The sequence below is a fragment of the Mustela lutreola genome, chromosome 12 (assembly GCF_030435805.1).
Source record: "Mustela lutreola isolate mMusLut2 chromosome 12, mMusLut2.pri, whole genome shotgun sequence".
NCBI lineage: Eukaryota > Metazoa > Chordata > Mammalia > Carnivora > Mustelidae > Mustela > Mustela lutreola.
This window is the reverse complement of record NC_081301.1, coordinates 31,086,442-31,113,656: the sequence shown is the minus strand read 5'-3', so window position 1 is coordinate 31,113,656 and position 27,215 is coordinate 31,086,442. Positions and strand designations below refer to the sequence as shown.

Genomic DNA, 27,215 nt, shown 5'->3' with positions numbered 1-27,215 from the left:
CAGTAAATTCATTCACTGCTCCCTACTGTATATCACAAGTAGAAAGTTTTTGTGATAGATCACACCAAATTGTATTCTCATTTTTAAAAGTAATCATTTGATTTTATTGGATCCAAGGGCCTTTTACTCCTAAGGCAAATTTGCCTGTTTTAAATATTTGAATCTTCAAAGAAGATAAGTTAAAGTTTTTTGTTTGATTTTGTTTTTGTTTTTTATCAACCTCAACATGACGTGTAAATGCTTATTTGGATTTTTCTTCTCTGACAAAGTAGATTCATTTGGAGAATAATATGTTTGTATGTTTGAATGAATGTTAGTGTGAGATGCTTTTTCCTATAAAGGTGCCACCCTTTTATTATCTAATAATTAAATCACCCTCTTTTTTATACAAATGAATTTATACTTTCGGCATAGTTTATCAGACGCTAGTAATGAACCACTATTCAGACTACAAAGCTGTAGTACACGGGATCCTGATTACAGGAATTAAAATAGTGTGTATTGGCTGACTGCTGCTCCCCAGCAGGAATGCTCACTCATAATTCCTTTGCATCTAGTCTCAGCAGGAGAAGATTGACAGCATTGAAGACCATGTCAACAGAGCTGCTGTGAATGTTGAAGAGGGAACCAAAAACTTGGGGAAGGTAAGATTCTGCTCCTGCTGACAAATCAATGGTACTCTGGCTCCCAGGAATCTGTAGTATTAACCCAATTGATCTGCTCTCTTTAATGTGGAGCGAACCAGCAATTAAGGAAATAAGGAACAAATGACACATTGGTAGTGCAAGAAATCAATGACTGTTGTAATATTCTACTCTAAGATTCGTTCTATCGGGAGAGAAATTTTTGAGAGGATAAACCAAAGCCCCACTCTAAGGCATTTTGGTATTATAAGGGAATATTTGCGGAAGTTCAGAGAGTAAAGTGTCACCAGAATCCAGTAGGGGCAAGAGTGTACATGTGGGGTGGGACCATCTATTTCCCATAGAACCCCAGGTATATAGCACAGAATAATGTCTATGCAACATAAAAGCTTTGGGGTTATCTGTAGCCGCCGAAACTGTTTAAGTAAGCTTGCTAGATAGTTAGTGGATTGATTGTTTTGCAAGTAAAATCCGTTTGTGATAGTCCACTTTTCGTAGCTCATTTCTCCAAATTCTGAGATCGGGAAAATTGTAGTACCTGTGGAATACTGCCTCCTCTCCTGAGCTCTAAGGTTCATTATGTACCAAGAGTTAAAGAGGCATTTCCAGGAGTAATGAGAGGAAAATGCACATCACCACAGGCGGATATTCTCAACTCAATTTCTAAATTGAATTTTTTTTTTTTTTTTTTTTTTTTACAGGCTGCAAAATACAAGCTGGCAGCTCTGCCTGTGGCAGGTGCACTCATCGGAGGAGTGGTAGGGGGTCCGATTGGCCTCCTCGCAGGCTTCAAAGTGGCAGGAATTGCAGCTGCACTTGGTGGTGGGGTGTTGGGCTTCACAGGTGGAAAATTGATACAAAGAAAGAAACAGAAAATGATGGAGAAGCTCACTTCCAGCTGTCCAGATCTTCCCAGCCAAACTGACAAAAAATGCAGTTAAAAACCAAACTTCAGCATTATTGGCGCCAATGTGTCTATCCTAATGAGGACCTTTGCTGCTGTTGGACACTCAGTCAGCTTTTGGAACATGATTATGTCAAGATAGTGGCTATAGATGCTCAAATGGGATTGAACTGTGATAAGCAGATATATTTTGTTGTTTGCTGGAGTGTTAGAGAGATGTTAGAGATCGAGGAGCCTGGGCTGAGGGTGTGTAATGTCAGGTAAAGTTTAAAGACTGCCAAGGACCAGATTTTCTGCCTAGAAATGTGAAAAATGAATTTTTAACTTTGATAAGGACTCGAGATGTGTGGACATGATGGTTTATGGAAGGCTGGTGTATTCCATAACCCTACTTGGAGACCCTAAGACTAAGTATATTGAAAATATGCTTATTGATCTCTTATATATAGGAGGTTATTTAGGCCTGTTAACAAAGAAAAGAATGGGGAGTTCAAGAGCCTTTCTTATCAAATAAGGAAATCAGGATCTAGTCAGGGGCACAGGTGAACCACATAATGGAGTCCATTTGGTGAACCCTTTTATAGTTTGGTCCACCTGTATTTTCTGGTGAAGGACACTAATAGTAAAAGAAAATGGAAAGAGAGGTGCAGCTTCTCTTTGAGATACCTTAATTTGTGACACTGGCTTCTTTGAACTCTTCCTTCTATCTTTTTAAATAAAGAACACAGAATCTCAAGTGATAGGAGACTATTAAGCCAGTCACTAAGCTTGGTCTGTCAGCCTGCCTCTTAACAACTCAAAAATCTAGTGCCCTCTGCCTTCCCTCCCTTGTAATTCTGCAAAGTTCTTTGACTTGTGGGGTGAATTCTACCCATGTGTAATGAGGACTTTTCTCCTAATCTGCTTTCTTGTATTGTCTCCCATATCCATTCATCCTTTCCTATAACCTCTAGGTAAAAGAAAGAAAGGAAATCTCAAATATTTCCAACATTGTTAGAGTTTGAGGTAAAAAATAAGCAGGTAGCAGGGGGTACCAGATCATTTCTTGGGGCATCTTACAATTTTAAGAGACTGATGTACCAGCCATGCGGGGAATCTCTGACCCTGTGTCTTTTCAGCTGGCCTTTTGGGGAGCTAAGAACTAGCTTTCTACCTCACTTCTGTTAACCACCATCCTTTTCCCCAGGCTTTGCTGTCTCCTATGCTTTACTTTTCCCAGCTGTTGTCTCTTCCTGGGAGTGGCGTTCCTGCTCACCTTTCCTCATATTCAAGATGATAGACAAAGCCTGGTGCCAAGAGTGATCCTGATGAAGGATTTGTGGTGCTAATTCCAATACTTGACATTGACAGCAAACATGGCCCCGCCCAACCCAAATAACAAAAAGGTTTTAATTTTGTGAAAAAATAATTGAAAATCACAGGTAGCCTCATCCTGTACCCCCAGTTCATTTGAAATAGGAAGGAGCCACCTTTTGCCTTAATCTTTACTGTTTTCTGAGAGTAGAGGAATGGTCACCTGTACCACAAAATGTGTGAGCTCAGGAGCCAAACAGATTCCTCAGGTGGTTGAATGCTTATCATTTCTCTCTTGTTGAGTTATTCTTAATAATTTTTATTGTTTGCTTGATACTTTTCTTTGTCTAATATAGCCAGACTTACACTTTTTTTTTTTACTTTTACCAATGAATTCTAATGAAGAGAAAGCATCATTTCTTACTGGCATTAAATAACTGGAAAATATCAAGTATTGCTATCTGAGAATTGTATCTTCAGTATAGTACCAAGAAGGAAGTGCCTTGAATAAGTGTCCAGTTCTGATACGGTATTTGATACTGGATACCTGTAAGGCTAGGATAATTACTTTGGAACTACACTTTTTAAAATATTTTCTGATCTTTGCTGTCCCTTTAACACAGGGTATTCAAACCAGAATGGGGATCAGATTCATCCAGGGTGCTTTTTTAAAACAAGATTGCTAAACTTCAGTCCCATAGAGTAACTCCAACGATGGCCAGTCTGGCCTGGTCAGCTAAAACAAAGAATTTAAGATACAGTTTCATCAAGATTCAGCTGTAATTATTGAATTCTGTAGTTTCTGAGTATTCTTCCCTTCAACATGGCCCAGTCTTCCTTGCTCCATATCATTCCCTCTCTGCCAACCCACAATTGGCTATGCTTTTTAGCCCACCATCCTTTTTTTTTTTTTAAAGGTTGATTTATTTATTTTAGAGACAGCTTGAGAGGGAGGGGCAGAGCAAGAGGGAGAGAATCTTAAGCAGACTCCAGACTGAGCGCATGGAACTTGATGCGGGGCTTGATCTCACAACCCTGAGATCATGACCCGAGCTAAAACCAAGAGTTGGTTCCTTAACTGACTGTGCCACCCAGGTGCCCCTACCTTTAGCCCACCATCTTAATGGCCCTAGGGACTTATTATCCTGTCAGGCTAGTTTTACACTGGGAACTGGAGGAGAGAGGAGGCCTGTAACTGAAGTTTATATTTTGTTTGAGGATCTCTCATTTTTCATCAGCCAGTTTGGGACACCACTCTATGTGCTCAAATAGGCCTTTTCATTTTTATTACTCATCAGGATTGGAATATTACCCTACCAGCCTTCATGCTCAGGTAAATTTTAGTTGTTTTAAAAAGTCTTATAATTTAAAACCATTTAGAAATTCTGTCTAATTTCCCTGTAATAGAATCTAAAAGCTAACCTTTGGTAGAACTTTCTAGAAGTGTTTAATCAACTATAATAAACTATCAAGTGTTTAGAGGTATGAACTAATTAATATGACACAGAAACCAATCTTAAACTGAATTTAATGCCCTAGGGTATCCGATTAAATTCATCTTCTCTGTGATTCATGTCTTATTTTTACTATATTCAAGTTAGAAGGTAAGGGTTACTTTGATTAAGTTCTTAAAATTTACACAGGGGGGAAAGTGCAGAATGAGTGGGGTGGTGTATAGCGGTCCATTGGAAAAAGGTAGTGCTCCTAAAGACCTTTTTTGTTTTTCTAAAGACTTTGTGATATAATAATCTGAGAATTTTTCTGTAGAGCACACTTTAAAACTTTGTGGTTGTAACCCACAGTAAAAAATGCATTTATATCAAAACTCAGTTTATTTATAATGGAGAATACTATTACGTATAGTGTACTCCGATATTTTTTATTTGTTTTTAAAATATTGCTGGTTGCAACCTACCAAATTGATTTCATAATCTACCAATGGTTGTGACCCTTTGTTTGAAAAGAAGAAAACACCCCATGGAGAAACTGATATTTATTGAATATCTTCTGTTTTCCAGGCACTTCACTAGGCATTTTACAGGTAAGGAAACAGAGTCTCAGAGAAGTTAAATGACTTACAGAGGGTTATTCAGCTGTGAAATGTTGAAGCCAGGGGATGTTAACTGGGTCTCTTGAACTACAAAAATCTGTTATTCCTCCACTATGCTACTTCTGTACATAAAATCGAGGTGGGCCATTCATCCTGCTTCACCCGAACACCAGTATATTCTGTAAGGCAGGCTTGCTGTGAAATTACATGTGCATTTGCAGTTTTTTGTTTTTAGTCTTTTCAGGAACTGTCCTGCAGCCTCTAAGTTTTTAATAGTGGCTGATGCAGAAGTACCTAGTGCTGAATTTGGTCCTTAGACTGTAAAATTAAAAATGCTTCTAACCCACCTACATGTCCTACAAATTTCCTTGTATACCATGGGTTATAGCCATCTCTTCAGCGATGCTTTTTGTATTAAAAATGAAATGTTTTTTTCTTAAACCTATCATAACTCATAGAATCAAATAATTGCTATCTTTTAAAATGGTACTCTTGGGAAGTCACGTACTTACACTAGTGACACTATTATTAGAACATTTTTGAAACTTTTCTTTTGGAATTGCCTCCAAAGACATTTTGCAAAGTAAATAGAAGAGCCATCTCCGTGTGTATTAGTCATGGATTACACCCCGTTGTCCTTATGACCTCTCCTCTCTTCCATTCTTAGTTTTGTTTTTCTTCTGATGGTTTTGCTCTCCTACTTCCCTGTGCTGGAGCCGATAACCTGCAGGTGCCCAGACAGGGGGTATGCTGGCCAGAGCTCCTAGAGCAAGAACTTTTGGTATACTGAAGCTGAATGCTATAAAGAGAGACTCCTGCAAGTCTGAAAACCTATCTCTGTGGACTACCTATGCCATAAGTAGTTTGCACAGGAGTAGGACTGAATACTGGTCATACCAATCACAGGAAGGTGAGGAAACCTGAAATGTAAGTATGAAATGTGCAGCATTTCTCCGCACAGAACAGAAACCGCACCAAGCCATGCTTTGTGTTAACTTAAAACTGAAAGGTGTTTCTCAGGGTTCCTTTGCCCTTCATTGCTGCCACATAAAATCTGGGAGAAAGGATGATGAAAAGCCTGGGGGAAAGGTTCTCCTGTGAAATGGACGTGTTCTCTTAAAGTACCATGTGGCTTTAGCTCTCTGGTACTTAATGAATGTTAGATAATGTTTGTAAGGAATCATAGGACTAATAAAAGGTAGGAAAGCTTCCCTGGGAGCCTAAATTAATGTAAGCAGTTTAGGTTCTGTTTGTGTTTTTAACAACATTTTGTTTCTAACAGGTGGTTCTTGCTGTTTATATTCAATAATTTGACACCACTTTACAGAGGAACTTCTTCAGTATTATAAATGATCAAGGCAAAAGATGAATATTATTGTCCACATTGCCACTCTCAAATTATTTTTGGAGATAGATATATCTGTGCAAAATTAACAAAAGAAATAAATTGAATAAAAAATAAATTGAATAAAAATGATTTGCCCAAGATCAAAGCTAGTTGGCACAACAGCTAGAATTATACCAAGGTCTAAGAAAAACAAAAACCCTCAAAGTAATTCAACTGAAGTTTTGTTCTGCCATATCAAGTTGTATGCTGAGGCTTATGGTCTTTCAGACAAGCTAAAATTCCAGATCAGGCAGTAGCTATAGTGAAAAGAAAATTGGATGGGGCATTAGGAGAACACAGTGCTAATTTGGGCTTTGTCTTTCCCCTGATAAGCCTTTTTTCTCAGCGGTGGCTGCCTTCTCCTATTCCAGTCTGGGATTTGCCAACCATAAACCTCAGTAGTTAGCAACTTGACACTCTCCATTCTTCATATGTAGCTTCTTACTGGCTTCTGTCAGTTCTACTTTGAATATTAGTGGCATCTATTTCTAAATGTGTTCATAGTCATCACTCTAGTAAAAGACTGTGTTACCTCTTACCCCCTATCTCACTTCCCCCAACTTTAAGCCATTCCTCACATCAGTGCCACAAGAATGAAAACCAGGTCCCTTGGCCATTTTTCTGCTGAAATATTTCAGCAGTGGCTCCCCTGAATACTCAATAAAGTTCAAAACCCTTAGGTGAGCATTCACAACTTTCCCTATTCTGGCTCTAGCTTTATCTCTTCAAACTCAACTACTCACCAACTGACAGTGCCACTGAGAATCAGACATTCCATAAACATGATTTTAAGGGTTTTTTTCCCATGGTGAAATTATGAACTGGTAATAAACTGTTTACATTTGTAAAATTCTGTAGTACTGCATTTTACACAACTGATCAGCCTAAAAGTTGTTTCTTAAGGAAAATCTTTTGTCCCTCCAGAAGAAATTACATTTAATTAACCCCTAAAATTGTCAGTTTTGTCACCTGTGCATCTGATAGCCAGAGCATGGGGATTTCTCTTCAGCAGCATAGATACTCCAGCCTTGAATGGACCATTGTCTAGCTCCTGTGAGAAACCTGACTAATAAATATTTGAGAAAAACAACTCAAGAATATATGTTATTCATACATTTCTCAAGTACTTGAGATTTTCTTGTATTATGGTCAATCATTAAAAAGATGTTTACCTGGGTTTCATTAATTAAACCCTCTAAGATATTTTCCGTTTTATTGTTAAACCCTTGATGTTAGCAAGGGTCAGCACAAGAAAAGGCCCAATGGTGAGAATATCTACAAATTCTGTAAAGCTTACTGAATTAATTGTGTTGTTGAGTGGTGCTTGTATAAGGAAACATGCAATAAATTCATTCAACAAATACTGAATTGAATGCCTGTTGTGTGTTGCATACCAGGGCCACCATACATAGAAAAATCTTAGACCTATGGAATCTACCCTTGTTAAATCATTCAAGCTAATGAATTCAGGTACGTAAAGCAAGTAAATCACAGTAACACGTGGTTAGTACCTTAAAAGAAGAATAAACAAAGTAGGATGAAGGCACAGAAGATGGAGTGATTTGCTGCCTGGAAGAGAAGGGGAAAGCTTGGTAAGAGGAAGGCGTTTGACAGGATTTTGACCAAGGTCTCCTATACCCAAGCTCATGTACTTTTCTTGATGCCTGGAAGAAGGTTATGGCTGACTGGAGGAAGCTGTGGGCTTCGAGGTGGCAGAGGAGTTCCATGTACAAAGGATTGAAAACATGAAAGAACGTAGTGTGCTCAGAGAAAACCAAGGAGCTAAACTTGAGAGTGATGAAGATGGAAGTGTAGACTGGGGTGGTTATACATGTTTTTAACTTAATAATTCTTTGTTTAAAGGAATCGATCTGTTGGTTTGTATCAGAAAAGACTGGTAGAACCCTAGGAGTTCTTCCTTTTGCCTTCCTTGCCAAGGAAGTTAGTAAACCTCACCTTGCTGGAGTGTGTGGCATATTTGACATATTTGCTTTCCTTTCCCACATGCAAGAAATGATTTGTGCTTGCGTGTCTCTCCGCTGTGAGATCCCCTACTTCATACTGAATGCCTGTTTTCGTCCTGTCATCCTATTCATTCCATAAATATTGAAAACCCACTGAGAAAATAAATAGCCATGAAACTTACCTGTTAGTGCCCAAGACTTTCATGGTCCAGTTTCCCATTTCTACACTACTTCTTAACCACTACAATTCACTGGCTTCATTCAGTTGTGGCAAATTCTGCAATGTTCTTCATAGCTATAAACTTCTTCCATTTGTGGTGATACGATCTTACCAACTAGATTTTAAGCTGCTTTCAGGACAGGGACTAGATCATCTGCTTGTTAGAATATTTTATCACTTAAAATAACAGTGATGAGAAGAGGGAAAGAAATGATACGCCCCAAGAAACTTCAGGGTAATGAATTATGAGGGCCTAGCACGTCTGTTGTGCCATACGTATCTCGGTGGATATGTATGGAAATGTGAAAAAGCCTTCTAAGATCTATCAGACCTTTGCTCAGTACTCACTTTTGTATATTAACTTAGGACGGAGTGATGCAACAGAAGAAATCTGGAAAACACCTCCAAGACTTGGGAGCCATGAATTGGACATTTAAGCATTTGGAGGTAAAGATATTTCTCTTATTTCAGCTAAAAGTCTTGACTTAGAGAAGATATAGGACCTGAAGAAGTGTATGGAAAAGTTGGGTTTATCTTCTGTCTTAACCATAGGATTGATGGGGTCAGAACAGTAGGCACCCAGGAAGGATTTATAATCTGATCGCCTAGCACTGAAACACAGTAGCAGCAGGAATTTAATTGCTCTGTTAGGCAGGCAGAGACTGGAATTAAGAAAGGGCAGAGGTGAAGTTAAAGGCATGGGACAGGATTTTGACCAAGGTCTCCAGTACCCAAGTTGATGTACGTTTCCCACAAAACAGCCTCTCAGTGAGCTGATAGGAATAAAAAGGAATAGAGTGCTTGGCACTTAGGGATTCTTCATGCACATTAGTTGCCTTCCTTTCCTCTCTACGTTTGTCTCTAACCGACTGCTGCCTGTTATGTGGGTTAGGGTGAGGGTCAGCAACTCAGGACTGCTCTAGCCTTCCCCTTCTTGAATTTTCCCTTCCTTGTTGATACCTAGCCTGTCTTACAGGGCGGTCATGAAGATGAAAAAAAATTAATACATGTTAAGTGTCTAGAATGGAGGCTGGCGTGCCGTAACTGTACGAATATAAGTGGCTACTATTATTATAATTGTTGCTGTTTTTTCCTAAAGTTTAAAGGAATAGCACATTAATGAAAAAGGGATCTACAAGAATAATGTTAGGGAGACACCTAAAATGAGTGGAGACTTTATAGAAATACCAAGAATTCTTAAAATGACTTTTTAAAAGGGCTCATTAAGAATGTGGTCTTATGATGACACATGACTGGTTGAGAGTAAATCTTTTTTTTTTTTTTTTTAAGATTTTTATGTATTTGTTTGACAGAGACACAGCGAGAGGGAACGCAAGCAGGGGGAGTGGGAGAGGGAGAAGCAGGCTTCCCACCGAGCAGGGAACCCGAAGTGGGGCTCGATCCCACGAACTGAGCCAAAGTTAGCTGCTTAACTGAGCCACCCAGACGCCCCGGAGTAAATCTTTTTCATCTCTGGTAAGAATGATACCCAAACATGAAACTGTAGAACAGGTGCAGGTGGGTATAGGGTGATGATACATCCTTGTTTGTCTGGGACAGTCTTTTTTTTACATTGCGTCCTAGTGTAATTATTACTAATGCTGCTTTTCACTCTCAAACGTCCTGGTTTGGATGAAAATCTTACATGGCCACCCTAGTGATAAAGGCAATGAAAGTAAGTGCAGAGTTGTTCCCTCCCTCCCCCTCAAAAAAGCATCTGATAAAAGAATTTATTTTTTGTAGGCTTAGATAAAAAGCATCCTCTAAGGTTAGTGGGAACTTACAGATGTGACTGTAAAGCACTACCCATAATTTCTGAGGGACCAGAAAACAAAAAAGGTGCCAGAACACAGAGCTTGGGCAAAAGTTTAAAATTTAAGGGGTTAAGTTCTATTTCAGAAGCCACAGACCAGGTAATTTACCTTATAATCTAGAAAAATTCTGAAATGGACTATTAAACAATGTGTTAAATCAGAAAGCCATGCTCATTATGAAGATAATGAAGAATTGGTAAGTCAGAATAGATGTCTTTCTGGGCAGTGGTTAGGGCAAGGAAACAATCGTAGTATCAGGCTTCCAAGATTGATCTGGTCCTCCCTGTGTCATGTAGAAGTTTACAGATGGCATCAGGAGAATGGCCACGCAGTTTCCTTCCTGTCACCCATCCCAGTTAAGTAAAATGAGACACAGCACAAATAGGCAAGTACACGATCTTCTGAGTAGCCCAGAGCTGGAACACAGGGCAGCAGTTCCTAGCAATGCTTTACTATTACTGCAAGGTATTTTTTTATGATTTATTAATTTGAGAGGGAGAGAGCAAAAGGGGCACAGGGAGAGAGTTCTCAAGCAGACTCCCCACTAAGTGTGGAGCCCCATGCAGGGCTCCATCCCCCAACCCTGAGGTCACAACCTGAGCTGAAACCAAGAGCCTGATACTTAACTGACTGCACCACCTAGGCACCCCTACAGTATAGTTATTAATAGAGAAAAAGGGCAGTCTCTATTAATTTTCCTGGAGCAGAGTCCATTCTAGTTATGGAGATAATTTCTTGCCCTTTGTTCATTTATTATGTAATTTGGCTTTTATTTTTCCGTAAGAATTATTGATCCTATGGTGCTCTAGCTTGCTGGGAATACAAAATTAGAGGAGTTCCTGCATCTTTGACATTCACATGATATAAGGGAAAGGGATTCATGTACTTCTGTACATGAATTAGACTGGATCTTCTAAAATACACAGAGGGCTGTGGGACCACAGTGGGTGGTCACTGTCCTGGGCACTGAAGAGTAGATAGACAAGTTTATTAGGCCAGGCAGGGGAGAAGGAGAGGGGACTTTTTTTTAAAAAAATATTTTATGTATTTATTCGCTAGAGAGAGGGGGGGGGGAGAGAGAGAGAGAGTGTACAAGCAGGGAGAGTGGCAGGCAGAGGGAGAAGCTGGCTCCCCGGTGAGCAAGAAACCCAGCGTGGGACTGGATCCCAGGACCTGGGATTATGACCTGAGCCAAAGGCAGATGCTTACTTGACTGCGCACCCAGGTGTCCCGAGAGGGGCATTTTAGAAAAGCTGTTTGTAGGCTGCGCTTTTCCTCTTCCTCTCCAAAACCTATTGTCTAAGGGCAGGCCACCCTCCCCCAAAGTGCTCTGCAATGTGGAGCTTTGGCGCTTCCAACTGAAGGCCAGGTTTGAGCTATCAACATAAGGATTCATACAGCTTCCCATTCTGACTCAAGTACTATTAAGTAATCTAAAAAATAAAAACTGGAAAAGCTTGTGACTGGTCATCTGGATTCAGAGTAAAATGTTCACATTATGATATTTATGACACACTGAATTAGTAAAAAGTCTAAAATATAGAAATATTTTATAAATATAGTTTTATTACTTGGAAATACATACAAAAATTCAAACACAGCTAAAAAACAGTTGCCAAGCAGAGGTCCTATCCAACCTGTTTTAATGAACACATAAAACAGTTATAACCAGCATAAAACAATGTAAGTCCTGAAACGACTTACTGTCTTCAGGGTCTTTAATTATTGGACTTAAAATTGGTTAGTTTTATTCTTATCACCTATTTAAATAAACCCTTTCCCCAAATATAGATTACTAACATTTCAGTTTGGTTCACGAGAGGTTTATTTAGAAATATAGCTACAGCAACTTAACTTAGTTATTCTGAGAGCGGGAATACTTTATGTTCACTTCCAGTCTTCTGTTGCCACAAATTCTTCATGATTTCCAGCAGCTGCTACCAGAGCACCTGTCACTTCCAGCAGCTCTTTGGGATCCGCTTTGGTCCAAAGAGCTGTGAAATCGTTTAAGGTGGCAGGATTGTTTTTACTTCTCTTTTGCTTTTTTGTTTAATGTCAATTTATTTTAGCCACACTAGACTACATTTCCTTGTCTGAGAAAAAATGCAAGTTGAGTTATTCTGCTTTTCTTAATTGTTAATCCATTACACTCTTTCATCTGTTTTTTTGCCCTCAGGTTTTTCTGTTTTTTTTAATGCCTTCTGGGCAAACATAGCACTTTCTGCAAAGCTCATTCAGCTTTTATATTTCAACATATTTTTATATTTCACTCTTCTTTTTGGCCTTTATCATGCCAATTTTTCCTTCCTTTGTATGTGATCTTTGACAGCTTCATCATGGAGCTCAATGAGATGGTTTAGATGCTTATTCTACAGGTTCATTTAACTATTTGAAACATGTTTAGAATTTCATGTAAAGAAAGTTTTCATCCTTTTATGGTCCCCTCACTATTAGAGCAATTTTTTAAAAACTCAAAAAATGTAGCAGGTTGACAGGCAGAAGGGACTGCTGCTAGCTTGGGTTTTGCAACTCAGTTGCTCTTCAGTCCTGCATCCTCTTCATAGCTGAGGAGCCTGAGGCCCAAAGCAGACTGGACAGACGAGGAGACTTGCACCCAGACCATTTTCTGGTGCCTAGTTCAGAGGGGAAGAAGTCTTAAATTGGGAGTTCTACATTCCTGGACTTTCTCTTTGTAAGTCCAGCTGGTGACAAATCCGTTTGGAATCTACATCTTTGTCATCTGTCGTATCTATTCCTCTCCATCTCTTAGTTCTGGCCACAATATTCTTTCTCAAACTTAAACATGAACATACTTCCTGGCTTAAAAATCTGTGAGTGGATCTCTGCTGCCTGTAAGATACAGTAAAAACCTCTTAGCTTGGCATTCAAGCCCCTGTACAATCAGCTCCCATTCTTTCTCTAACTTCCGTTCTCATTTTCTTAGCCACATGCCTCCTCACCACCCCCACCCCGCAAAAACTTATCTTTTCTAATGCGTTTTGGTGTTTTGTACTTGAGCTTTTTAACCCCCTTTTATAAAATGGGGCACCCAGTCCCGATGAGTGCTCAGCCCTTGAAGGGTACAAAAATTACCCAACATCACTTTGCAGCTCACTTATTCAATAAACATTTAAGACCCAATATGCATAAAAGCTAAATCATGCAGCCTCAAATATAATTTAACAGCCACTCTGTTATCTTCGATCACACTGAACCTGTGTTCCTTGAGGCCTTTTTCATAATAACTATTCTCAAGTCAGCTCTCTGCAATCCAATATTTGAGTGTTTATCTTTTGTTTAAATATTTTTAAAACCAATTACAGGATTATAAACTTATTCCAGTTAATTGCATATGCTGCTCTTGGTGTTGTACGCTGCCCTGCTGAATGTTCACGAATTTTCATTTTAACTGCCTCAGATTTGGTCCATCATCTGACCTGAAGACTACAACTCTGATTTCAGAGTTATTAATTAGAAGCAATGAATTGAACAGAACTAAGACTCAACCTTGAGGAAGCTCTGTCCTGCTTTTCTAATTAACAATCTGGTAAGATATACTAAACATGCTCCTTATCACCTTATTAACAACATTTATTATTCTGAATGAAATGATGGATAAGTCATGCATAACTAAGAATTTTAGGCTGATTTTTTTAAAACAACAATCATTAAATATGCATTATAAATATTCAACTTTATTTTAAAAGAATTGGAAGATGTTACATATATTACACACTACATATAATGGCACATGTCAGCCTTTTAAGCTTAAAAATAATCTTTCCCCAAACTGGGATTGACTTAGACTCCAAGTATAAAATGACTCTTGGCCTATAGCACCAACCCAGGCCCAGAGGAAAGCCAATTTTGAACCTGTCTTCCTTGGGCATTGGGCCTCTGATATGACAGGGAGGGTCCTCTCCCTCTGGTTTTGTTCCCTGGCAGTACTGAGGCCTGGCACAGGAACCCATTTGACTATACATTGCAGGCCTGAGAAATCAGGGAATCTAGTGGGGTAGGGTCCTCTAACAATTTTACAATGGGGAAAAAAAAATTATGTGCCTTATTGTCTTCGATTTTGATCTATACACCTACAACAAGACTCTACAAGATAGAAGATTAGAATTACTGAAATACAATTTCTCTGCTGGTTTTCGTCTTTGGAAATTAATGTGTCATGATAGGAGGAGCCTTAAAAATAATCTGGTTCAACACTGGTAACCTGCTCTACCAGTATCTCAGATTTAGGTATAATTCAAAGATTTAAATGCCATCCATATGCCATTTTGTTAGATAAACACAAAGAAATTTAATAACACTTTTCATTTTCTTTTTCTTAATTCATAAGGACAATTCCGCCAAATGTTCTGGCTTATGGCTCTCCTCCTCTTCATAGTATGTTTAAGTTACATATTAAGAATCCAAAAAATACCACTGTGGAATTTTCATAAGCAATATCCAGCCAATCAGTAAAACACAGTACACAGTGTGAAAATTTTAATTTATTCCCCTCCCAAGTATCCAGAATATATACCCTCTTAGCTTTGAGAAATGTGACAATGAAAATACCAACAGGATTGATTGTATATAAAGAAAAGCACATACTACACAGGAGACATCCCTAAGTCCTCCCTTACCTAGCAGTGCAAGTTAATGGTATGTTTCTGGCAATGTCACCTTTCACTTGATTTATAAAAATTTTAAAGGACATATTTAAAGCAAAGATAGGCCTCTGATTTTTATTTTTATTTTTTTATCCCTAACAGATTTTTTAAAAAGAGGCTATATTAAATGACAATGCATTTTGAGTCAGGGGGAGAAAAAAAAAATTAAAAACCCAAAACTTCTCTCAGTTTATTCAAAATAAAAATACACATAGAATTATGAAAATATAGGTTTACTATTTCCACCACGTAAGTTGATGCTGCTGTTTGAAAGGCTTGCAAATTGTTTTTCAAGTTTTTAAAGCTCATCTCGATCCCTCAATAAAGTATACCTATATTCGCTGGGTGCTAATTTCTGGAAGGAGCTCTCAGGTGGACTGCTTGCTACATCTTGGACTTGCTAAAAGAGAAAGAATAAAACATATCAATATATTTTGTGGAGTTACACTGTTTTAATAAAAGTATCAGACAAATGGTAGTTGTCTTGTAATTATTTGCTTAATGAAGATAGCTACTGTGTGCCAAAGATAAGAGTTAAGTTTGAAATCTTACTTTCCCTATTCAAATGCCCTTACTAATATTCTCCAGGGCAGGGCTGCTACAGAGCCCTTGCCTCTGGACCTGTCGACAGTTCCTGAGGTGCAGTGGAAGGAAACAAAATACCTGACTCCTAAGTGCCTTCCTACACTGTTTTGTAGAAGCAGCACCACCATGACTGAGATGGCCCAAACCCTTCTCTCTTAAAAATGACCTCAAAGAGGATTAAAGGCACCGAAAGAACTTTCATTTAGCGATACCTAGATACCAGAATTTAGTTGACATAAGGAGGAAAATAAACACTTCCATACTGTAAGAAATTAATTTCTATAGTACTTTACTTGTGCATCAACAATAGACAAAAATACACAGAACTCTAAGAGTGACTTCCAAGAATTTCAAAGGAAAGGCAGTGTGTTGTCTATCCCTTATCTCCACATGACCAAATACACCATCACTGTTTTAATATCCCCTGTAGTTAACACAGTGTCCATGTTACATACCATGGATACTGGCTTATTTCCATTATTAATGGGAAGCAATGTCTGCAAATTTCCCATTTTATTTTGTCATGTCCACCCCCCTTCCCTAATACATTTTTCATTTGTATTTTTACTGAGATACATGTTTGGTTTAAGCCATAATTATATCACTATAAAATAGAAGTTCGCTGTCTAATGGAAAAGTTGAAATAAATCAGGATAATATAATAATGGTAAGTAACATTTTTCCCTAATCTGATAAAATATTAAGCAGGCCTACTTTCCTGAGGGAAATAATCACCTATGGGTTATTGCCAACAAATGGTTTGCTTCTATAGTTGCTTAATTATCAAAGAAAAATCTGACCTCAGACTTCAAGGAAGAAGCATGTCATTGGATTCCTAAAGGGAATTCTTGACAATTGAACTTAATTTGATTCTTCAGGAAAAATTGACTTAGCTTTTATTTTTCTATGTGGAGGTTCCTTAGGCAAAACAATGAAGTTCTGGGCATATGAAATAAGAGTTTTGTTTTGTGTCATCTTCCCTCTCAGTATAATGGCAACAGACATGATATAAATCAATAATGTATCCAAATGCAATTTTTAGAGGCTAAAAGTTACATGAAAAGCAAATACAAAATTTTCATAAATAGTTGTAAAGCATTCTAAATCTCAAATGAAAAGCTGCATTAAACCTTAAGTTTAAAAATTATAAATACTGTATTGATGAAGGTGCTTAGGATGGTTTAGCAAGAATACCATATCATTATTTTCTTTGTAGTGTGGTCAGTCTCCTGGCCACAGAGGAAGACCTGCCCAGTTAACAGAATCCACTGACTTCTTCACTGATCTATCTACTTCTACTTCTTATCTCCTACTTCCGTATTTGAAGCCAACTGTATTTAATCCTTTTACCCATATTCCACAGGACATACTCACAGGACACTTCTGTTTATGTGATCAAGAAACTATTTTGTATCATTCTTGAAACTTTACTGAAGCTCTGTAATTTTAAAAATTAATTTTAAAAGGAACAATTTATTATCTAGAGTCTATTCAGAATTTCATTATAGAGATCTTTAGGAGCAGAAACTCAAGCCTGTACAAGAGCTTCAGATCCTCCTCAAGGCTAACCAGAAAAAAGAGCGTTCCCACTGGAAAAAAAAAAAAAAAGAAAAAAGAGTCCTACCTGTCCTGGGGCTATATCAGTTGGGTCAGGACCATGATGGAATTCTCTGTGCAATTTTCCAGAATGTAAGTCAAATACGAATTGCTTGAGTTTTCCAGGAATTCTAAAACAAAAGTAAAGTAAAAATTTAGCTTAAACTGCTAAAATGGACTTACCTCTATTTTACCAACTTCAAACATTAAAGAAATTTTTTTTTCTTTAAATTTTACCTACAGTCCTACCATAACTCTCAGAGGCCAGGTATATGCTGAACATTGCTATACAGTTATCATCATGAACTGCAGTGCTCAGTTTTGTGTTCCAGTTCTTGCACTTGTTTCGCAAATTTTTTACACTTATTTTATTAGATACATTAGTCTATTGGGAGGCTGTCCTAAAACTTACTTAACCATCCCTTATTGTTGGGCATTTTATATATTTTCCGTAACATATGTGACTAAAAAAACCTCATATTCTGCAAAATCATGCTAAAAATGACAGGGCTCAAGGGAAAAACAGCATTAGGGCCTCACCACTTAAAACAATGTAGCTCTGCAACCAGAGTACTATAAAAACCCTGGAAGAAAGATACTACCACTGTTTCAGCCTCCACCACTGTGTAGGCAAGGTTAACCTATGTAGCCTTAACCAAGAGCCTTAAGTCCTTTTTTGAGATATGAACTGAGGTCCTTGAGGGCATTCACTGCCAGTAGAACCAATTTTATCAAAATAATTTAAATCAGGATGTAGCTTTTTCACCCCTCCCCCCCAACGCCCAAGCATAAGGGAAAATCTCACAATGTCTTCATCCACATGGGCACTCCACTGGACAGCTTAATACTGTGAAAAGCAAAGCACTTCTCAAGGTCATGAAACTGACCCTCCTTTGCTTTTTAGGTTGGGGGAGGTCTTCAAACACCACTAAAGCATTCTCTCCCTTTTAAAAAATATTTTGAGAGCGCACAAGCATGTGACTAGGGGGTGGGGCAGAGGGAGAGAAGGAAACTCCCCCCCCCGCCCAGAACCCTGAGATCATGACCCCCAGCCAAAACCAAGAGTTGGTCAGTTAACTGACCGAGCCACCCAGGTGCCCCTAAATCACTCTTTAATGGTGAAAACACTTTTTTTTGATGGCTTCAAAACATTCTGACGAAAATAGTATGAACCAACACAACTTGCTTATTTTAGCAATATTCCCTTAATTATCACTCATGCTATGAACAAGTTTGCACTACAGAGACATGCACTGTAGTAAAACAGACCAATATAAGCTAAGCAGATTCACCTATCAGCCTTCTTTTTTTAAGTATTTCCTTTGAGTTGTCTCCAATAGAGTAGGAATATAGACTTTCGTCAACTTGCAAAGGGGATACAGCCCAATAAACTTCTCTGAATTGAAAAATCCTAAGCACACTTTAAACACGTTCAGAACACTTATAATACCCTACTTGAGCAAAATCATCCAATGCAAAGCCTATTTTATAATAAAGTGCTTAATATGTAACATTGCATTCTGTACTGGAAGTGATCAACAGTGGCTGCACAGGTCCAGTACGTGTGTCAGTTGATGCCTGTGATCCCAAGGCGTACTGGGAGCTGTGGCTCACTGCTGATCGCCAGCATCACCAGAGTGTCTTCGTGCACACCACTAGCCTGGGAAAGATCAAAATTCAAAGTGTAGTTTCTACTATATGCGTATTGCTTTTGCACCAACAAAAAGCAAGAAATTGTTAACTCATCCTAAGTTGAGAGTCTGTTGAGTAAATAACTTAGTGTGGGCAAGTTATGCCTATAAAACAGTCCATTTTTGCTATTTGTCTACCTGTTCCTTGAAGTCTTGCCAACATGTTTCTTTTTTAAATTTGTTTTACTACTTTAATAAAAGACACCTGCATTTCAATTTTCATTTCTTCAGAAATTAAGCATTTTTTCCACCATTTTAATTTATATTTCTGCTCATATGAATTGTTAGTCTTCTACTGAAATCCTGGCATTTCGAAAATTCATTATATATTTTAAATAGAAACTTTTCTTCATCTCTCTTACAAGAATTAAAATGCAGGTCCATAAACAGTTTAATTGAGTAGAATTGCCTCACTTTTTAAATCATCGTTTTTTGGTAGCATACTGCTAGTTTCTTTTATCCTCTCCCGAGGTCCTGCAAGTGCTGTTTCCTCCATTCAATAACTCCCACTGAGATGTACCAACCAATAACTTCATTGTACACCCATTTTGGCTCCCCACTAGCTCCAATGCAACAGAGACCAGCAGGTGCCAAAAGCACAGTTTACAAATACAAATGACTGTCAGGTAGCTGTATTGACAGAAATGCCTCTGAAAGGGTCTGTGGTGCTGAAGAAATTGCACATGCACTAAAGATAAACACTGAGAGGAGATCAATTTAAATATGACATCATCTATTGTCACCCACAGCAAAGTGAATATATCCATTCAAATCAAAGAATCACAAATGGTCTCCAATGTTTATGATAAAGCCCCCGTTAAGTCTGTTATTTTATAAAGTCCAAAGACGACAGCAACCAATACAAAGTATGACTTGCTTCTGATAGTCAAAAACTAATTTATAATTAAATCTTATATGTAACAAATTTGTAGAGAACACTCAAAACGGATTTTTTTCCCTAACTTGGTTCTTTCCCCTTGTCAACAGATGAAAGAATTGTGAGCAAAAGGCAAAGGGAGATAGGAGGAATCTGAATTGATGTGGTAGAAAACAGATTACAAAAGAGCTCTTATCTTGCTTATGGCCAGAAAATATCCATCTTTAAGTAACAATCAGTGAATCATAGTATATTGTCAAGAAAACAGAAAAATGGTTATCTGCTAGAAAGGAAAATAAAGGGATCCTTGCCATAATAAATTCAATTATATTTTCATACTTTAGGATATAATTAGGATACAATTTTTCTAATTAAAACACCTAAGTGCTTCTTTCCCACCTTTTAAACACTTCTCTGTTTTCAATTTTGATTTTTAGGTGATGCAAAATTTAGGTACAGTGAAATGCACAAATGTTAAGTATCATTAAATGAATTTTGACATATGTATATCACAGTGAGAAGCATTTTTTTAAAAATTCACATACAATGGAATTCACTCTTCTAGACTTATAGTTCTGAGTCGTAACATATGCACATAGCATCTAGTTACTATCTCCACAAATAGGATACATAACAATTTTTTTTGGTCAGATCCTCCACTTCCCCCTAACTCTTGCCAGCCACTGATCTGTTCTCTGTTCCTATAATTTGCCTTTTCCAAAATGTCTTGTACTTGGAATCATATAGCATGTAACCATGAGATTGGCTTCTAGCATACTGCTTTTGAGATTCACCCATTCTGTTGCATGTATAACTGTTCCTTTATTTACTGAATAGCATTCCATTGAGTGGATATACCACAACTACTTTATCCTTTTACCCAATGAAGACTATTTGGGTTCAAGATCTTGGTGATTCTGAACAATGCTACTACAAACATTTGTACACAGGTGTTTGTGTGAACATTAACTTCTTTAGGATAAATACTGGCTTATATAGGAGGTATAATGTTTAACTTTTTAAAAAACCTGCCAAAATGTTTAGAGTGGCTGTATCATTTTGCAACCCCACCCGCAATGTGTAAGAGTTCCAGCTGTTCCAAATTCTCACCTGGGGTATTATAAGTACTTAAATTTAGCCATTCTAAAAAAGGTATAATGGGATCTCACTGTGGTTTTAATTTGCATTTCTCTATGTCTAATGATGTTGAACACCTCATCATGCGCTTACTTGCCATTTGTGTATCTTCTTTGCATTCTAACAATATCTTTTATGGAGCAAAAGTTTTTAATTCGTTGAAAGCCAATTATCAGTTTTTTCATTTATGGATAGTGCTTTGGGCATACTAAGGTCAAACAGAGTTTCTACATTTACTTCTAAGGGTTTTATAGTTTTACCTTTCACATTGAGGTCTACAATCAATTCTGAGTTAATATTTTATAGGAGCAGTTTCTTTCATGGAGATGTTCAGGTGCCACAGCACCATTTATTGGAAAGATCACCCCCTTCCATTGAGTTGTCTTTCCATCTTAAAAAAGAAAAATCACTCTTTGTGTGCCTATTTCTAGATTCTCTATTCTGTTCCACAGCAACACATACCTATTTTTTCCCACAGATACTACGCTGTCATAAATATTTTAGCTATATAGTAGATCTTAAAATTGGGTATTATGAGTCCTTTCTTTTTCGACTGTTTTGTTTCAATTATTCTAGTTTTAACTTCCCATATAAATTTTATTTATTTATTTTTTTAAAGATTTTATTTATTTATTTATTTGACAGAGAGAAATCACAAGCAGTCGGAGAGGCAGGCAGAGAGAGAGAGAGGGAAGCAGGCTCCCCGCTGAGCAGAGAGCCCGACACGGGACTCGATCCCAGGACCCTGAGATCATGACCTGAGCCGAAGGCAGCGGCTTAACCCACTGAGCCACCCAGGCACCCCCCCATATAAATTTTAGAATCAGCTATATCTACAAAAAAATCTACTTAGATTTAGATTGAAATTGCATTAAAGCTATAGATAAATGTGAGGAGCACTGACATCTAAACAGTACTGAGTCTTCCAATCCATGAACACAGTATGTTTCTCCATTAATTCTGGTCATCTTTGATTTCTTTCATTGGCATTTTGTAGTTTTTGTCATTAGATGTATACATAGTTCTTTTTTCTTTCTTTTGGAGCCTATTATAAATGGTAATTTAAACGTTTTTGGGTTTCCAAATGTTCACAGTTAAAATATAGAAATAAAAGTGATTTTCTGGGGCGCCTGGGTGGCTCAGTGGGTTAAAGCCTCAGCCTTCGGCTCGGGTCATCATCCCAGGGTCCTGGGATCGAGCCCCACGTTGGGCTCTCTGTTCAGCAGGGAGCCTGCCTCCCTTCCTCTCTCTTTGCCTGCCTCTCTGCCTACTTGTGATCTCTGTCAAATGAATAAATAAAATCTTCAAAAAAAAAAAAAAGGAAATAAAAGTGATTTTTTAAGAGGGGACCTTGTATCCTGCTGAACTCATTAGTTCTAGGAGCTTTCTTGTGAATTTACTGGGCATTTCTACTACATACACAATCATGCTACCTACAAAGGAAGACAGTTTCTTTCTAGTCCAAACACTTATTTTTTTGTCCTATGGTACTTGCTAGGACTTCCAGTATCACACAACTGGTGAGAGTGAACATTTTTTTTTCTTTTTAAATTCACTTAATTAACATATAGCATATTATTCATTTCAGAGGTAGAGTTCAGTGATTCGTCAGCTGCATATAACAATACCCAGTGCTCATCATATCATGTGCCCTCCTTAATGCTCATCACCCAGTTACGCCATAACACCCATCTCCCGTCTAGCAACCCTCAATGTGTTTTTCCGAGAGTAGACATCTTTATCAAAAACAATAAAATACTTAGGAATAAATTTAGCCACAGGGGTGAAAGAGCTGTATATTTAAAACTATAAAACACTGATGGAAGAAGACACAAATAAATGGAAAGATATCGTGAGTGAATGGACTGGAAATATTAATATTGTTAAAATGTCCATACTACCTAAAGCAATCTATAGATTCAGTGCAATCCCTATCAAAATTCCAATGGCATTCTTCATAGAAAAAGAAAAAGTTCTGAAATTCATATGAAACCACAAAAGACCCTAAATATAGCCAAAAGACCCTAAATATATAAAATATACTTTTGTGTATACAATATAAAATAAATATATAAAATACAATAAATATACATTAAATATATAATACAATAAATATACAAAAGACCCTAAATATAGCCAAAGCAAAAGCAGTCTCAAGAAAAAAGAACAAAGATGAAGGCATCACATTGTGTGATTTCAAAATATACTACAAAGTTATAGTAACCAAAACAGTATAGTACTGGTATAAAAAGACATAAACCAATGGATCATAACAGAGAGCCCAGAAGTAAGTCCACACAAAATCAACTGATCTTTGACAAATGTGCCAAGAATACACAAGGTGGAAAGTACAGTATTTTTAATTTGAGAGAGAGAGAGCATGAGCGGGGTGGGGGGTGCAAAAGGGAAAGAAAGAAATCTTTTTTTTTTTTTTTTTTTTTAAATATCTGAGAGAAGAGAGAGTGTGGGGAGGGGAATGGAGGGGGAGGCATAAGCACCCACCGCGCTGAGCACGATGCAGGGCTATTCCCATGACCTTGAGACTGCAACCTAAGACAAAACCAAGAGTCAGCCACTTAACTGACTGGCAAACCACCGGCGCGCCCCTAGAGACAGAATCTTAAGCAGGCCCCACACCCAGTGCGGAACATGATGCAGAGCTCAATCTCATGACCCAAGCCAAAATCAAGAGTCAAGACACTTAACTGAGTCACCCAGGCGCCCCAAGGATGGTCTTCCAAATAAATGATGCTGGCAAAACTAGATAGCCAACGGCCGAAAAATTAAATTGGACCATTATTTCAAACCATACACAAAAATCAACTCAAAATCGATTAAAGACTTAACTGCGAGACCTGACAAACTGTAACACTATAAGAAAACATAGGGAAAAAGTTTCTTGATATTGGTCTGGGCAATAATTTTTTGGATATGACCCCAAAAGCATAGGCACCAAACCCAAAGAAGAGCACACCACTGCATCCAACTAAAAAGCTTCTGCGCGGTAAAGGAAACAGAGTGAAGAGACAACCTACAAACTGGGAGGAACTATTTGCAAACCATCTATCAGATAAGGGATTAATATCCAAAAAACAAAAGGAACAAAAATAACTCAAGAGCAAGAAAACAACCTGATTTTAAAATGGGCAAAAGACCTGGAAAGACATTTCTCAAAAGAAAACCTACAAATAGCCAACAGGTATCTGGGACGGTTGTGCTCAGTATCACTAGTCATCAGGGAAATGGAAATCATAACCAGAATGAGCGATCACCTGTTAGAATGGCTTTTATCAAAAAGACAAAAAGTAAGTGTTGGCCAGGATATGGAGGAGAGGGAACCTTGTTCACTGTTCATGGGAATGTAAACTGGTAAACTCACTACAGAGGTATGGATGGAAGCTACTCAACAAATTAAAAATAGAACTACCATCTGACCCAACAATCCCACTTTTGGTTTACACCCGAAGGAGATCAAAGCATTGTCTTAAAGAGTTATCTTCACTCCCATGTTCACTGCATTACTCTGAATATCCAAGATACAGAAAGAACCCAAGAATCCATCTACCGATGAATAGATAAGAAAAATATGGTGTACACACACACACAGGAATATTGTTCAGCCTTAATAAAGAAGGAAATCCTGTCATTTACAACAATATGAATGAACCTGGAGGAAACTATACTAAGTGAAATAAGGGAGACACAGAAAGACAAACACTGCACGATCTCACTTCACGTGGAATCTAAAAGAGCAGAACTTACAGAAGCACAGTGTAGACGAGCAGTTACAAGGGACCAGAGCAGGAGGGTGTGGAAGGAAATGCAAAAATGTTGGTTAACTGTACAGTTTCAGCTATAGGAAGATTACATTCTAGAAATCTAATGTAGAGCAATTTGACTACAGTTATTAATACTATATTATATACTTGAAATTTGCTGAGAGTGAGGTTTTAACTGCTCTCACCCCCCCCAAAAGTGAGGTAATGGATACGTTAATTTGCTTGACTCAGTGGTAATTATTTCAGTGTATACATACATCAAAATATGTTATATAATACAAGCAGTTTGGTCAACTATGCCTCAATAAAGTTGAAAAAAGGAGGGGAAGACAAGTAACTAGGGGTAGAGAAGGAACCAATCTATGTGGCTTGAGGCAGATATCTGGAGAATGCGAACTAAGAGAGGTAGGGAGCACGATCAAATGATTAGAGCTGGAAGTCCTACCAGGTTCAGGCTACAACTGTCCCGGTACATCAGAACCCCATCCATGCAGAAGTTATGGCACAGAGAGGGAGAAGCTGGTATCGGGAGAGAAGGATGGAGCCGCTGTGAAGAGAGGAGCCCAGAAAGAGCTTTTGGGCCCCAGAGGAAGGGAAGGGAGTAGCTGGCCCAGCACTTTCCAGCAGCGCGGGTCATCTGTACCTCCTGCAACTCAGCTCCTGGTCCGGTTCCTGTAGTTTCCAGCACAAACCCCTCACTTTGAGCTCCATGGAGTGAGTTTCTGTTCCTTACAACTGCATGCCCACTGACAGCAACAGAATGTCCAACAGAACTTTTAGTGAGTATAGAAAACGTTGTGTATCCGTGCTGTCAAATACAGTAGCCGCTACCCACATATGGCCACTGAGCAGTCAGAGCACCTGAGACAGACTTCTACATTCTACATCATTTTAATTAAAACCAGTATTCATACAGAGCAGGCAGCTGTCATACTGGACAGCACAGCTCTGATTATTACCAAAAGGGGTCAAAGACAAGAAGCACAATCAGAAAAAACAATGAAAGAGCCAAAAAAAAGGAAAACCATGATGGTGTCACCGAAGTCAAGGAGACGGTACTCCACGGCACCAGAAACAGCAAGAATGTCAATGAGGACGGGTCTGGTCAAGTCCCATTAGTTGAAGTGTGTTACTCATTTGTTCACAGGAAAACCTGGATTCAAACAACGGGTTAAATCATAAAACCCATACAAAGGCAAACTGGCCATTAAAAGTAAAAGAAAAAATTTTAATCACATGGGAAGATGTTTATAATGCGTGGGCAAATTAAAAAGATAATTCATCAACTAGCATGGCCCTGATGGCATTTATAACACACAAGTGTCTAGGTCTCTGGTTTGTGCATTTGTGCATGATTTTAAATTTATTCTCTGGCATTTTATTAACTTCCAGAATTATTCGCAAAGAACATAAAATTTTTTATACTCAGAAATAAAGGAACAAAGGACATGTTAAATGCACACATACACAGAAACAGTAAACATCATTGCCTGGTTCCTGATTTCAAGGGGAAAGTATTCAGTCTTTCACTATGAAATACAATATTAGCTGCAGGTTCTTTATCAGACTGAGGAAGTTTCCACACCCTAGTTTATTAAGCATTTTTGTCATGAATGCATGTTGAATTTTGTCAAATGCTTCAGCATGTGTTAATGTGATCAGTTTTTCTGTTATTCATTAATATGCTGAATTACACTGACTGGTTTCTGAATGTTGGATTAGCCTTGCACACTTGGGATAAACCCCACTTAGTTGTATATTGTTCTTTTTTTCTGTATTGCTGGATTAGATTTCCTAGTATTGTTCACTCTACTTTTTAACTTATACAGTAATGTACTATAGTAGTAAGAACACAGTATTTTGCCCTTAAAGTTACTTGACCTCTTTGAGTGTCAGCTTTCTCATTTGTAAAATGAAAACAACACCTGCTTACTTAATTGTACTATTTTTATAGTCTAATGACTTAGATTTGAATCTGATTATTTCCTGTAACAAGCAATATAGCCTTATCATAGTACCTTACCACGTTATCAGACACCGTTTTAAGAGCTGTAGATAGACACATTCAGTTAATACCCTATGAAGTAGATACTGTTAGCATTCCCATCTGACAGGTGAGGAAACCGAGGCAGAGGCGGTAAGAAATCGCCGGGAGTGATAGAACTGGTAGGTCACAGCCTGGAATTGCCATCTGAGCAGTCTCGATCTGGTGTCTGAGCACCCTAAACTGCTCACCATTTTGCCTCTTTAGTGACTTGGCGTTAGTAAAGTTACTCAGTCTTTCAGAGCTTTAGATCTTCACTGTAAAAGCAGAAACACCTGTTTTATAAGCTTCTTACAGAAACTGAGAACACACACAAAACAGAAAGTGAAGCTGGCACAGAGCCTGCCGCTGTCCGAGTCTCAGGTTTATCTTGCTGGTAGGTCCAAATAAGGTAAAATGTAACAACGTGTAACATATAAAGGACTTGTGAGAAGGCAACCAATGCCGGCTGACTGGGAAGTATATTCCCGGAGAGTAAAAATGGTGTTTAGGGACTCGGCCTACTGTGTGCGCTGCCCTGTGGCTGACAGGAGAGACGCAGCCAGAAAAATCACAACTACAGAGGT

General features: G+C 38.2%; 2 protein-coding genes and 1 long non-coding RNA gene across 7 annotated transcripts in view; 2 read left to right on the top strand and 1 right to left on the bottom strand.

The window, feature by feature from the left end:
- The window catches only part of STX17 (syntaxin 17), a 55,122-nt gene extending 50,712 nt beyond the window's left edge, over positions 1–4,410 (top strand). For all 5 annotated transcript variants that reach the window (XM_059143539.1, XM_059143540.1, XM_059143538.1 and 2 more), the window contains 2 exons: positions 558–644; positions 1,346–4,410. In XM_059143539.1, the coding sequence (XP_058999522.1) occupies positions 558–644; positions 1,346–1,585 (327 nt within the window). In that variant the 3' untranslated portion in view covers positions 1,586–4,410. The remainder of the gene's footprint in view (positions 1–557; positions 645–1,345) is intronic.
- A 75-nt stretch (positions 4,411–4,485) lies between these two features.
- Positions 4,486–15,186, top strand: LOC131813229 (uncharacterized). Its single transcript, XR_009346676.1, has 3 exons — positions 4,486–8,909; positions 9,776–9,938; positions 13,695–15,186. It is a non-coding gene; the product is annotated as an uncharacterized LOC131813229 (long non-coding RNA).
- ERP44 (endoplasmic reticulum protein 44) overlaps positions 15,106–27,215 on the bottom strand; it is a 93,283-nt gene continuing 81,173 nt past the window's right edge. The window contains exons 11-12 of the mRNA XM_059143537.1: positions 17,150–17,252; positions 15,106–15,340 (exon numbers count right to left, since the gene is read on the bottom strand). Coding sequence (XP_058999520.1) covers positions 15,239–15,340; positions 17,150–17,252 — 205 coding nt within the window. The 3' untranslated portion in view covers positions 15,106–15,238. The remainder of the gene's footprint in view (positions 15,341–17,149; positions 17,253–27,215) is intronic.